This window comes from Pseudorca crassidens, chromosome X (genome assembly GCF_039906515.1).
Source record: "Pseudorca crassidens isolate mPseCra1 chromosome X, mPseCra1.hap1, whole genome shotgun sequence".
Classification (NCBI taxonomy): Eukaryota; Metazoa; Chordata; class Mammalia; order Artiodactyla; family Delphinidae; genus Pseudorca; species Pseudorca crassidens.
Genome location: NC_090317.1, coordinates 99,714,812 through 99,728,346, shown reverse-complemented (window position 1 = coordinate 99,728,346; position 13,535 = coordinate 99,714,812). Strand labels below are relative to the sequence as shown.

Here is a 13,535-nt window from a genome sequence, read left to right as displayed (position 1 = left end):
CAAGACCTTTCAGGGTTTACCCTTCAACACTATCAGTGCTTTGGTAATATGTTAACATTTTTCTTCAAAGAACAAATTTAGTATTTCACTTTGTTTTGTTATAAGAGAAAAAGATGAAAACCAGCATCTTCTAGAGGACATACCTCCCCATTCCTGTAGATCAGAACTTCTGGCAAAGTGTTAGTGCTGCCAAATGATGGGGGTGGGAGCCCCAGGGGTCTGAGTAGGCAGTTGGATATACAGACCTGCTGCTCAGGGGAGGCCAGGGCTGCGGACAGGCAGAATGCAGATAACAGCTGAAGAGACGAAAGTAGACTCCATAACCCAGGGATTCCAGGTGGGCAGAAGAGAAAACAGAAGAAAAGAGACTGAGGAAAAGCCAAGTGTGAAAGGTAGGCAGAGGAAGAGGAGCCAGCACTGGGGACTGAGTTTTGTAGGAACAAAATCAGGAAAAAAAGGCAACTCAGAAGTCAGGGGAGGAAAATATCAAGAAGAGAGTGGCCAACAAGGCACATGCAGGAGACATCAAGGAAGATGATAACTGAAAAGTTCCAAATGATTTAAGCCCTTTGAGGATTTAGCCAGAGAGAAAACAGGATTCCTAAAGAATGACAACCCAAGTAATGGTTCTGACAAGATGCCAAAACCAAAGAACAGCTGAAGATCTGGCTCCTTCAGAAATTAAAATGGTGCGAATAATAATAGCTTGCCTTTAGCCTTAAAGAATGGAGGAACTAGAATGAAAAGTTGTAACCCAAAAAGTTAGCCTAGATAGAGTCTATGAACTAAAATGGGAGAACTCCTGTTCCTGCTATTGTGTAGGAATATACACATCTTGAAAAATTCTGCCACTACAAAATGCCAAGAAATGCTTTAGAAGTATACAAAATGTAATTTTATAATGTGTGGGTAAGCTCACATAAAATGAAGGGAAATCCCTGTGGGACAAAAAAAGAGGGAGCAGGAAGCCTCAGGGGTGAGTTGAGTACTGAAATGGCTTTTACTGATCTCATAACTTCAACTCTTGGATTTTAACAGATTTGATCTCACAAAATATGGAGAAATGGAACTGAGACTCCTATGTAAAGTGGGGACCCTCTGAGAACTAGGCCTTTAATGTAAGTCCACCTACAAACAATGGAAGAGAACAAAATAACATGTCTCTCTCAGCCTAATGATGTTTTCCTAATGTGAGTTTGGGGTTCACATGTACGGTACTGGTGGAAAACCCTTAACTGAGACATTGACTAAAAGCTGTCCCGAAATGGTAACACCCAGGGAAGCTAACAGAATTTTATATAAATTCTCTATGGATGGACTTACAGTAATCTAAGCTTTAAAGGATTTCCACAAAAAGTCCTGGTTGAACATGAATTTACAATCCAAATTTCAAAACACAGAAGGAAACAAGACACCACTAGCAAGCCAGCCAAAGCAACAAACAGATTTAGACTCTGGAGGATGTCTGACGTTGGAATAACTAAATACAGAATATAAAATAAGTTTGCTTAAATTATTTAACGTACTATAATAAAAAACAGGGTACTAGGTAAACAAAACAAGGTAAAAGATCAGATTGATTTGAAAAAGAATCAAAATAGAATTTCACTTCAATATGTGAAAAACATAACTGAAATTAAAACTCAATAAGGAGGTTAAATAGCAGATTAGTCTCAGATGAAAAGATACTATGAAACAGACAAGCTCTGAAATTTCCCCAAATATCACTTAGATACAGAAAATATAAAAGTAAAAATTAAAAGACATAGATAACAGAATAAAAAGTTTTATTATACTTGAGCTCCAAAGAGGAGAGAGGAAATATTCAAATATATAATGGATGAGAATTTTCTTAAAATGATGAATGACATGAATTCTCAGATTCAAGAGTCATAATGAATTGGAAGAAAGTTAAAATAAAAAAACCTCACATCTAGGCATCTCATAGTGAAATGAAGCACATCAAAGACAAACAAACAATGTAAAAAGCAGCCAGACAGAAATGACAGATTATATGTGAAGTTACCAGCAATTATACTAAAGCAAATTTCTTGAGAGCCACAATGGGAGCAGATACTAAAAGAAAATAACTGTCAATCAGCCATACCACCATTAATTTTCCAGTGAGTAGCAACTGCAAAAGTTAACTTCAGAACGAAATTTATGGCAGTAACTTCCAAAGGATTTCTTCAGGAAGAATAAAAAACACTCTAGAAGGGACATCTGAGATGTGAAAAGGAATGGTGAATAAAGAAAGCGGTATAACAAATAATGATATTTGATTGATGAGGTTAAAAAAGTTCATAGAATACTCGATACAGTAACATGTAAAATGGGAAAAAAACGAGTGATAGGAGAGAAAACTCTTCTAAGATCCTGGTAATATTTGGGAAAAAGGAACATTGATTAGCTTTAGATTTTAGGTACATGTTAAAAAGTATAAAGTCAGAATCCACCTTATAGGCCATTTACAAGAGACACATCTAAAGTACAGGTAGAAGTATAAGAATGAAAAAAGATATATTAGGAAAATGCTAACCATAGGAAAACTAGTATAGCTATAATAATATTTGATAAAATAAAGTAGCATTTTTTTAGGAACAAAGAAGAATACTACCAGTGGTAAGATAATAGACTTAAACCTAATGATACCAATAATTAGATTAAATATAACTGGTCTAAATGCTCCAATGAAAAAGGCAGGGCCTTCCCTGGTGGCGCAGTGGTTAAGAATCCACCTGCCAATGCAGGGGACACGGGCTCGAGCCCTGGTCCGGGAAGATCCTACATGCCGCGGAGCAACTAAGCCTGTGTGCCACAACTACTGAGCCTGCACTCTAGAGCCTGTGAGCCACAACTACCGAGTCCACATGCCAATACTATTGAAGTCCACATGCCTAGAACCTGTGCTCCGCCACAAGAGAAGCCAATGCAATGAGAAGCCCGGGCACCACAACAAAGAGTAGCCCCTGCTGGTTGCAACTAGAGAAAGCCTGTGCGCAGCAACGAAGAACCAATGCAGCCATAAATAAATAAATAAATAAATAGGCAGAGGTTTTCAGATTAGATAAAAAAGCAAGACCCTGGTGCTCCAGCAAATGGTGAAAGCTCTCTCAGATATCTACATCTCAACGTGAACACCCAGCTCCACTCAGTGACCAGCAAGCTACAGTGCTGGACACCCTGTGCCAAACAACTAGCAAGACAGGAACACAACCCCACCCATTAGCAGAGAGGCTGCCTAAAATCATAAGTACACAGACACCCCAAAACACACCACCGGATGCAGTCCTGCACACCAGAAAGACAAGATCCAGCTTCATTCACCAGAACACAGGCACCAGTCCCCTCCACCAGGAAGCCTACAAAACCCACTGAACCAACCTCCCCCAATGGGGGCACACACCAAAAACAATGGGAACTACGAACCTGCAGCCTGTGGAAAGGAGACCCCAAACACAGTAAGTTAAGCAAAATGAGAAGACAGAGAAATACACAGCTGATGAAGGAGCAAGGTAAAAACACAACAGACCAAACAAATGGCAAGGAAATAGGCAGTCTACCTGAAAAAGAATTCAGAGCAATGATAGTAAAGATGATCCAAAATCTTGGAAATAGAATGGAGAAAATACAAGAAACGTTTAACAAGGACGTAGAAGAACTAAAGAGCAAACAAACAATGACGAACAACACAATAAATGCAATTAAAAATTCTCTAGAAGGAATCAATAGCAGGTAACTGAGGCAGAAGAATGGATAGGTGACCTGGAAGATAAAATAGTGGAAATAACTACCGCAGAGCAGAATAAAGAAAAAAGAATGAAAAGAATTGAAGACAGTCTCAGAGACCTCTGGGACAAAATTAAACGCACCAACATCTGAATTATAGGGGTCCCAGAAGAAGAAGAGAAAACGAAAGGGACTGAGAAAATATTTGAAGAGATTATAGTTGAAAACTTCCCTAATATGGGAAAGGACATAGTCAATCAAGTCCAGGAAGTGCAGAGTCCCATACAGGATAAATCCAAGGAGAAACACGCCAAGACACATATTAATCAAACTATCAAAAATTAAATACAAAGAGAAAATATTAAAAGCAGCAAGGGAAAAGCAACAAATAACATACAAGGGAATCCCCATAAGGTTAACAGCTGATCTTTCAGCAGAAACTCTGCAAGCCAGAAGGCAGGGCAGGACATAGTTAAAGTGATGAAAGAGAAAAAACCTAAAACCAAGATTATTCTACCCAGCAAGGATCTCATTCAGATTCAATGGAGATATTAAAATCTTTACAGACAAGCAAAAGCTAAGAGAATTCAGCACCACCAAACCAGCTTTACAACAAATGCTAAAGGAACTTCTCTAGGCAGGAAACACAAGAGAAGGAAAACACCTACCATAACAAACCCCAAATAATTAAGAAAATGGTAATAGGAACACCTATCAATAACTATCTTAAATGTAAATGGCTTAAATGCTAGAAACAAAAGACACAGACTGGCTGAATGGATACAAAAACAAGACATGTATATATGCTGTCTACAAGAGACCCACTTCAGACCTAGGGACACATACAGACTGAAAGTGAGGGGATGGAAAAAGATATTCCATGCAAATGGAAATCAAAAGAAAGCTGGAGTAGCAATTCTCATATCAGACAAAACAGACTTTAAAATAAAGACTGTATGTTTTATTATAGTAAATAAAGAGACAAAGAAGGACACTACAAAGAGACAAAGAGGGACACTACATAATGATCAAGGGATCCATCCAAGAACAAGATATAACAATTGTAAATATTTATGTACCCAACATAGGAGCACCTCAATACATAAGGCAATTACTAAGAGCCATAAAAGGGGAAATCGACAATAACACAATCATAGTAGGGGACTTTAACACCCCACTTTCACCAATGGACAGATAATCCAAAATGAAAACAAATAAGGAAACACAAACTTTCAATGATACATTAAACAAGATGGACTTAATTGAAATTTATAGGACATTCCATCCAAAACCAACAGAATACACTTTCTTCTCAAGTGCTCATGGAACATTCTCCAGGATAGATCATAACTTGGGTCACAAATCATGCACTGGTAAATTTAAAAAAACTGAAATTGTATCAAGTATCTTTTCCGACCACAACACTATGAGACTAGATATCAATTACAGGAAAAAATCTGTCAAAAATACAAACACATGGAGGATAAACAATACACTACTAAATAACCAAGAGATCACTGAAGAAATCAAAGATGAAATCAAAAAATACCTAGAAACAAATGACAATGAGAACATGACGACCCAAAACCTATGGAATGCAGCAAAAGGAGTTCTAAGAGGGAAGTTTATAGCAATACAATCCTACCTCAAGAAACAAGAAACATCTCAAATGAACAATGTAACCTTACATCTAAAGCAATTAGAGAAGGAAGAACAAAAAAACCCCAAAGGTAGCAGAAGGAAAGAAATCATAAAGATCAGATCAAAAATAAATGAAGGAAACAATAGCTAAGAGCAATAAAACTAAAACTTGGAGAAGATAAACAAAATTGATAAACCATTAGCCAGACACAACAGGAAAAAAAAGGGAGAAGACTCAAATCAGCAGAATTAGAAATGAAAAATGAGGAATAACAACTGACACTGCAGAAATACAAAGGATCATGAGAGATTACTACAAGCAACTATATGCCAATCAAATGGACAACCTGGAAGAAATGGACAAATTCTTAGAAAAGCAAAACCTTCTGAGACTGAACCAGGAAGAAATAGAAAGCATAAACAAACCAATCACAAGCACTGAAATTGAGACTGTGATTAAAAATCTTCCAACAAACAAAAGCCCAGGACCAGATGGCTTCACGGGCGAATTCTATCAAACATTTAGAGAAGAGCTAACACCTACCCTTCTCAAAGTCTTCCAAAATATAGCAGAGGGAGGAACACTCCCAAACTCATTCTACGAGGCCACCATCACCCTGATAACAAACCAGACAAAGATGTCACCAAAAAAGAAAACTACAGGTCAATATCACTGATGAACATAAATGCAAAAATCCTCAACAAAATACTAGCACAAAGAATCCAACAACACATTAAAAGGATCATACACCATGATCAAGTGGGGTTTATCCCAGGAATGCAAGGATTCTTCAATATATGCAAATCAATCAATGTGATATACCATATTAACAAATTGAAGGAGAAAAACCATGTGATCATCTCAACAGACGTAGTAAAAGCTTTTGACAAAATTCAACACGCATTTATGATAAAAACCCTCCAGAAAGTAGGCATAGAGGGAACTTACTTCAACATAATAAAGGGCATATCTGACAAACCTGCAGCCAACATCGTTCTCAATGGTGAAAAACTGAAACCATTTCCTCTAAGATCAGGAACAAGACAAGGTTGCCCACTGTCACCACTATTATTCAACATAGTTTTCGAAGTTTTAGCCACAGCAGTCAGAGAAGAAAAATAAATAAAAGGAATCCAAATCGGAAAAGAAGAAGTAAAGCTGTCACTGTTTGCAGACGACATGATACTTACTATACATAGGGAATCCCAAAGATGCTACCAGAAAACTGCTAGAGCTAATCAATGAATTTGGTAAAGTAGCAGGATACAAAATTAATGCACAGAAATCTCTTGCATTCCTATACACTAATGATGAACTATCTGAAAGAGAAATTAAGGAAACACTCCCATTTACCGTTGCAACAAAAAGAATAAAATACCTAGGAATAAACCTACCTAGGGAGACAAAAGACCTATATGCAGAAAACTGTAAGACACTGATGAAAGAAACTAAAGATGATACAAACAGATGGAGAGATATACCATGTTCTTGGATGGGAAGAATCAACATTGTGAAAATGACTATACTACCCAAAGCAATCTACAGATTCAATGTAATCCCTATCAAACTACCAACAGCATTTTTCACAGAAGTAGAACAAAAAATATTTCACAATTTGAATGGACACAAAAGACCCCGAATAGCCAAAGCAATCTTGAGAACGAAAAACGGACCTGGAAGAATCAGGCACCCTGACTTCAGACTATACTACAAAGCTACAGTCATCAAGACAGTATGGTACTGGCACAAAAACAGAAATATAGATCAATGGAACAGGATAGAAAGCCCAGAGATATACCCACACACGTATGGTCACCTTATCTTTGATAAAGGAGGCAAGAATATACAATGGAGAAAAGACAGCCTCTTCAATAAGTGGTGCTGGGAAAACTGGACAGCTACATGTAAAAGAATGAAATTAGAACACTTCCTAGCATTATACACAAAAATAAACTCAAAGTGGATTAAAGACCTAAATGTAAGGCCAGACACTATCAAACTCTTAGAGGAAAACATAGGCACAACACTCTATGACATACATCACAGCAAGGTCCTTTTTGACCCACCTCCTAGAGAAATGGAAATTAAAAAAAAATAAACAAATGGGACCTAATGAAACTTAAAAGCTTTTGCACAGCAAAGGAAACCATAAACAAGATGAAAAGACAACCCTCAGAATGGGAGAACATATTTGCAAATGAAGGAACTGACAAAGAATTAATCTCCAAAATATACAGGCAGCTTATGCAGCTCAATATCAAAAGAACAAACAACCTAATCCAAAAATGGGCAGAAGACCTAAATAGACATTTCTCCAAAGAAGATATCCAGATTGCCAACAAACACATGAAAGGATGCTGAACATCACTAATCATTAGAGAAATGCAAATCAAAACTACAATGAGGTATCACCTCACACCAGTCAGTATGGCCATCATCAAAAAATCTACAGACCAAAAAAAAAAAAAAAATCTACAGACAATAAATGCTGGAGAGGGTGTGGAGGAAAGGGAACCCTCTTGCACTGTTGGTGGGAATGTAAATTCACACAGCCACTATGGAGAACAGTATGGAGGTTCCTTAAAAAACTAAGAATAGAATTACCATATGACCCAGCAATCCCACTACTGGGCATATACCCTGAGAAAACCATAATTTAAAAAGAGTCAGGCAGCACAGTGTTTATCACAGCTGTATTTACAATAGCCAGGACATGGAAGCAACCTAAGTGTCCATCAACAGATGAAGGGATAAAGAAGATGTGGCACATGTATACAATGGAGTATTAACTCAATCACAGAAAGAAATGAAATTGAGTTATTTGTTGTGAGGTCGATGGACACAGACGTAGAGAATGGACTTGAGTACATGGGGAGGGAGAAGGGTAAGCTGGGACGAAGTGAGAGAGTGGCATGGACACATATACACTACCAAATGTAAAATAGATAGCTGGGGGAAGCAGCCACATAGCACAAGGAGATCAGCTCGGTGCTTTGTGACCACCTAGAGGGGTGGGATAGGGAGGGTGGGAGGAAGGGAGACGCAAGAGGGAGGAGATATGGGGATATATGTTTATGTATAGCTGACTCACTTTGTTATACAGCAGAAACACACCATTGTAAAGCAATTATACTCCAATAAAGATGTTAGGAAAAAAAGAAGCAAGATCCATCTGCATGCTGCCTAAATCAAATGTACTTCAAATGTAAAATCACAAATGGGTTAAAAGTAAAAGTATGTTAAAAGATGATAACTCTAATCCAAAGAAAGCTAAAGTGGCTATATAATATCAGATCAAGTAGATTTTAGAGCAAAGACTATCATTGGGTATAAAGAAGGTCATTTCATAATGATGAAGGAGTCAATTAATTAGAGCAGGTAACAATTCTAAACATTATAGAACCAAATAATAGCTTTAAGATACATAAAGCAAAAATTAATAGAAGTACAAGGGAAATTAGACAAATCCACAATTTATAGTCAGGGATTTTAATACCTCTCTTTCAATAATAGAACAAGTAGACAGAAAATCAGGAAGGATGGAGAAGACTTGAATAACACTATCAACCAACTTGACCTAACTGTCACTGACAGAACACTCCACCCAACCACAGTATTCTTCTCAACCTTCTTCTCAAATGAACATTTACCAAGATAAACTTGATTCTGGGCCATAAAATGTGTCTCAATAAATTTAAAAGGAATCAATTCAGACTAAGTATGTTCTCCAATTACAATGTAATTAAATTAGAAAGTAATAACAGAAAGATCACTGGAAAAATCTCCAGCAACACTGAAATTAAATAACCCATGAGTCAAAGAAGAAATCAAAGGGGAAATTAGAAAGTATTCTGAACTGAATGAAAATGAAAACACAACATATCAAGTACTTCAGGGGAAATTTATAACACAAAAAGCCTATAACAGAAAATAAGAAAGGTCTCAAATCAGTGATCTCAACTTCCATGTTAAGAAACATTCAACAAAATGTTGCTAAAGGAAATTTGAGAAGATATCAATAAATGAAGAGAAATGTCATGTTCATGAATTAGGAGACTTAATATTGTTAAAATGTTAATTCTTCCCAAGTTTATCTGTAGATTCAAAAACAATGCCAAATCAAAATCCCAGCAGGCATTTTTTTCATTAATTGACAAACCGATTATAAAAATTCACATGGAAGTGCAAAGAGTCTAGAATAGCCAAACAAGTGTGAAAAGGAGCAAAGTTGGAGGACTAACAGTTCCTGATTTCAAGACTTATATCAAAGCTACAGTAATCAAGACAGTGTGGTACTGGCACAAGATAAACAGATCAAAGGAACAGAATACAGAGTCCAGAAATAGGCTCACACATAAAAACTCAATTGCTTTCTGACAAAGGTATGAAGGCAATTCAGTAGAGGACAGGCTTTTAAAAAAATTTTTCAAAAAATGGTGCTAGAACAATGGGATGTCCATATGCGAAAAAAAGAACTTCAATTCATACCTTTACCATATAAGAAATTAACTCAAAATAGAATACCACTCAGCAATATAAAGGAATGAACTATTGATACATGCATGGATGAATCTCAAAACAGTATCAGTTATTTGCTGCATACAGCAGGGGGATGTGGGGTGTAGACAGGGATCAGAGAGGCACAAAGAACCTTCTGCTGATAATGGCACTGTTCACTCTCTTGATTGTGATTATGCTTTCACAGCTGTATATGTATGTCAAAACTAATCAGATTATATACTTCAAATATGTGTAGTTCATTATAGGTCAATTATACCTAAATAAAGCTATTTTTAAAAAGCAGGGGAGTAATTATTGGGTGGGTCTGAAAGTGATAGTCTCAGGTATTAAGCCTGAAAAAACTGACAGCAACAGGATACCATATGTATAATTGACCTCAGATTTTCCTCACAATAGAGCAAAGCTAACTGTGTACTTGGGGCAAACATGCTGAATTGTGCTGCCATGGTGAATAAAGCTTAGCATCAGAGAAAAGGAAGCCATCAGGAAAGGCAAGAATCCACAGGCATAATTTTTGGTGGACAAATTCTCATCTCAGCCTCTTATATTTATGGTAGTGACAATGAATAAGAAATCTATTGACTGTGAACTGGCATGGGGAACTATCCGGGGATCTGCCATATTCTAGCTAGTTTCTGAGGGGTGGCACTGGATTTTTAACTTCTCTATCTGCAGCCTTTAGCCTTGTGCCTGGCACATAAGAGGCACCCAGTAAATATATGCTAAATAAACACATGAATAAACTAATTCCATGATGGGAAGAAATTATTATTAATAGCTAAAAAGCTTACTGCTTTTTTCAGTAGCTTACTTAGGTGGAAATTAAGCCAATAACACATTTTTCTTAGCAGCTAACTGTGGATTCAAATTTGCTACAGTTTGGAAAAGCAATATTTGGCGATTTCCAAATATAACAATCAGAAGATCTCTGCCACCAATTAAAATTATGGGTCCTAACCTGGCTATCTGAAACATTTAAAATCATCAAAACAAAATTCAATGGTGAATTCTGTCTTGTAGAGACCAAGAGTGTACTTCTTTCTTTTTTTTTTTTTTTAAATTACCTTTGGGGTGGCTGTCTAATTAAGGGAAGGGATGTAAAATTTCAAACACATGCTTATCTTGATATGAGTAATGCATCATTTATTTTCCAAGTTTTAAAAACAGTTTGATTTGTTTGGCTTAGATGGTATAAATAGGTTAGAGACATTGTAGATTAAAATATATAATGTGGGAATGATTGAAAAAAATCTCATCTAAATCATCTATTTCCTTTTTTAAAAATATAGAATAACAGACTATTCTTTAAGTAGGAAATACATTTATTACTGCTTGACTTTTTAAAATATAATTTTCAATACTTTTTCTTTTCTTTATCCAAGGAAATGCATACTTACTGAATTATATTTTTCCATTAGGTATAAATGAGAATTTAAGCAGAATCAAAGTTTAAGACTGAATTTGTCAGCCTGGCACTCTGTATCCTGGCCTGGCCTCACCTTTGTCCCATGGACTGGTGGGGCTCCCTGATGCTACAGTAGGTGCCTGCCACACAGCATGCCTTCCCTGGCTCCGGCCTCTCCTGTCCTGCGTATCCAAATCCTACCAACTATGGACAATGCTGAAGACGGGAGAGCCTGAAAAGTTCCCTAAACTCGACCACGTATTCTACAATATGCATTTTCATTTGGTCAGAGGTGTGTTTCAAATATTTTTTTCTGCTGCTTCATTTCATTTTTCCTCCCCTTAGGTTCTTAGGTCTCCTGACTCCTTTACTTTTTATGCTTCTCCCTCAGATTTGATTTTCTTTTCCAGACTCTTTCCCTGAGCTCTTTATAACTGAAAAAAGTTTTCACAGGAACATTATGAAGTATACTGGTGGAATATCTGTTAAATGTTCTGTTCTACTAGATGGAGAATCTAAAAAGTTCTTAAACCTTGATGAAATGTTCTAGCGATGCATGTTATAATTCTAAGAAGGATAATAATTCTGAAGTGTCCTTTGAGCCAGGTCACAGACAACTTTTGGGTACGGTAATCCAAACTTATAATTTTATAAAGATAAAAATGGTCATGAAGTAATTTTTAGTAAAAGATAACAATATGGAGATTTGGGCTAAAATAACTTCTGAAATTTCTGAAGTAATTCTGAAAGGAATTTCAGAGTGGCATATACCTACAAAGATGGCAAAAGACAGGCTGTTTACTACCCTAAGGGCGGCTCCTGGTTTTACCTTCATCCTTTCCTCTTTCTTACCCCCTCACATTTTACAATTCATTGTCAACCAAAAATATTTACTGAGCATCTACCATTTACCAGGAACTGTGATAAGTGCTAAGGATACACTAGAAAGTGAAACAGAAAATAGTTTATGTCCCCAAGGAGCTGAAGGCCAGTGGGGAGATACAGACATAAAGTAAATGAATATACAAATGACTATGTAATTGCAAACTGTGACAAATACTAAGAAGTATGAGAAAAGGGTGCTCTGTGAGAGAATAATAATGGGACATAATAATTTATATAAGTGCTGCTGGTTACAAAAGGCCTCTGTGTGGAAATGACATTTAAGCTGACACCTAGGTTGAATAAGAATTAACGAGGCTTTTCATTTTTCTTGTCTTCCATGTTACCTCCTAACACTTCTACCTGGAAATGTGTTCTCATGATTAAATAAAGTTTTTCTGCAAGTGGAAAGAGTAATTTACTTCCAAGAAGAAGAAATGTATCCATCAGACTTGTAACAACTCCAAAACAGGTACTAGGAGAGACTGGAGTAGCATGTTGTAATGTTTTCTAAGCACAGTCACCTTTATGTTTTCATTCATCCTATTTCTTGGCTTTGCCTTACTCTCTTCTAGACTCTCAGGATACTATACTCTTATAATTTAAGCAGTAGAGTTCTTTTACATATCTTTTATTGTATGATGAATCAGTATGCGTGGGATGATTGAAAGGAACATGCTATTTTTTTTTTTGCAGAGCAATCTGAATCATAATCTAAAATCCAATAAGTAAATATGCACATTAAAAATGTGAAACATCACCTGAAATTCGTCACATGTTCTTGAGTCATCAAAACTCATATTAAGGGAGTTAAATTATGTGGATCACCATATAAAAAGTAGCAGAAGCAATTCAATACTTTAGCCTTAACACTAAAATGAAAAATTCATTTCACTTACCTTCTTTGATTTTTTTGTTGATTTACTATCTTCCAGGATCTCTGAAGAATTGCTCTTTGCACGATCATGCATATTTCCTATGATAGGATATATTTAGAAACATTTTTTCTAACTAATTAGAAAAAGAAAAGTCCTGAGGCTTTCAGTGAAACTCTATCAACCATGAATTATGGGGTAATACTAAAGAGTAGTGGACAACTACATATTTCCTGAAAAATTAAGGCAAAAATCTCGGAATGACCTGACCGATGTTGTAAATGTTTAGATGACCAGTACTAAGTATAGCAAACGTAACAGTAAATGTTAGGGAAGACTTCTGTAAAATATAAATTACCTTTAAAAAAAATTAACCTCATTGTAGTGAAATTATTTGTACTGAAACGGACATGTCATTTTTTTGATATTTCAAATTAATCCACGTTATATAGTTGAATAATGATCTTTAAAGTAGACTCAT

General features: G+C 36.3%; 1 protein-coding gene across 4 annotated transcripts in view; it reads right to left on the bottom strand.

Annotated features, from left to right (window-relative positions):
- Nucleotides 1–13,535, bottom strand: part of RPGR (retinitis pigmentosa GTPase regulator) — a 274,383-nt gene that overhangs the window by 7,508 nt on the left and 253,340 nt on the right. For all 4 annotated transcript variants that reach the window (XM_067722578.1, XM_067722579.1, XM_067722580.1 and 1 more), the window contains one exon: nt 13,079–13,155. In XM_067722578.1, coding sequence (XP_067578679.1) covers nt 13,079–13,155 — 77 coding nt within the window. The remainder of the gene's footprint in view (nt 1–13,078; nt 13,156–13,535) is intronic.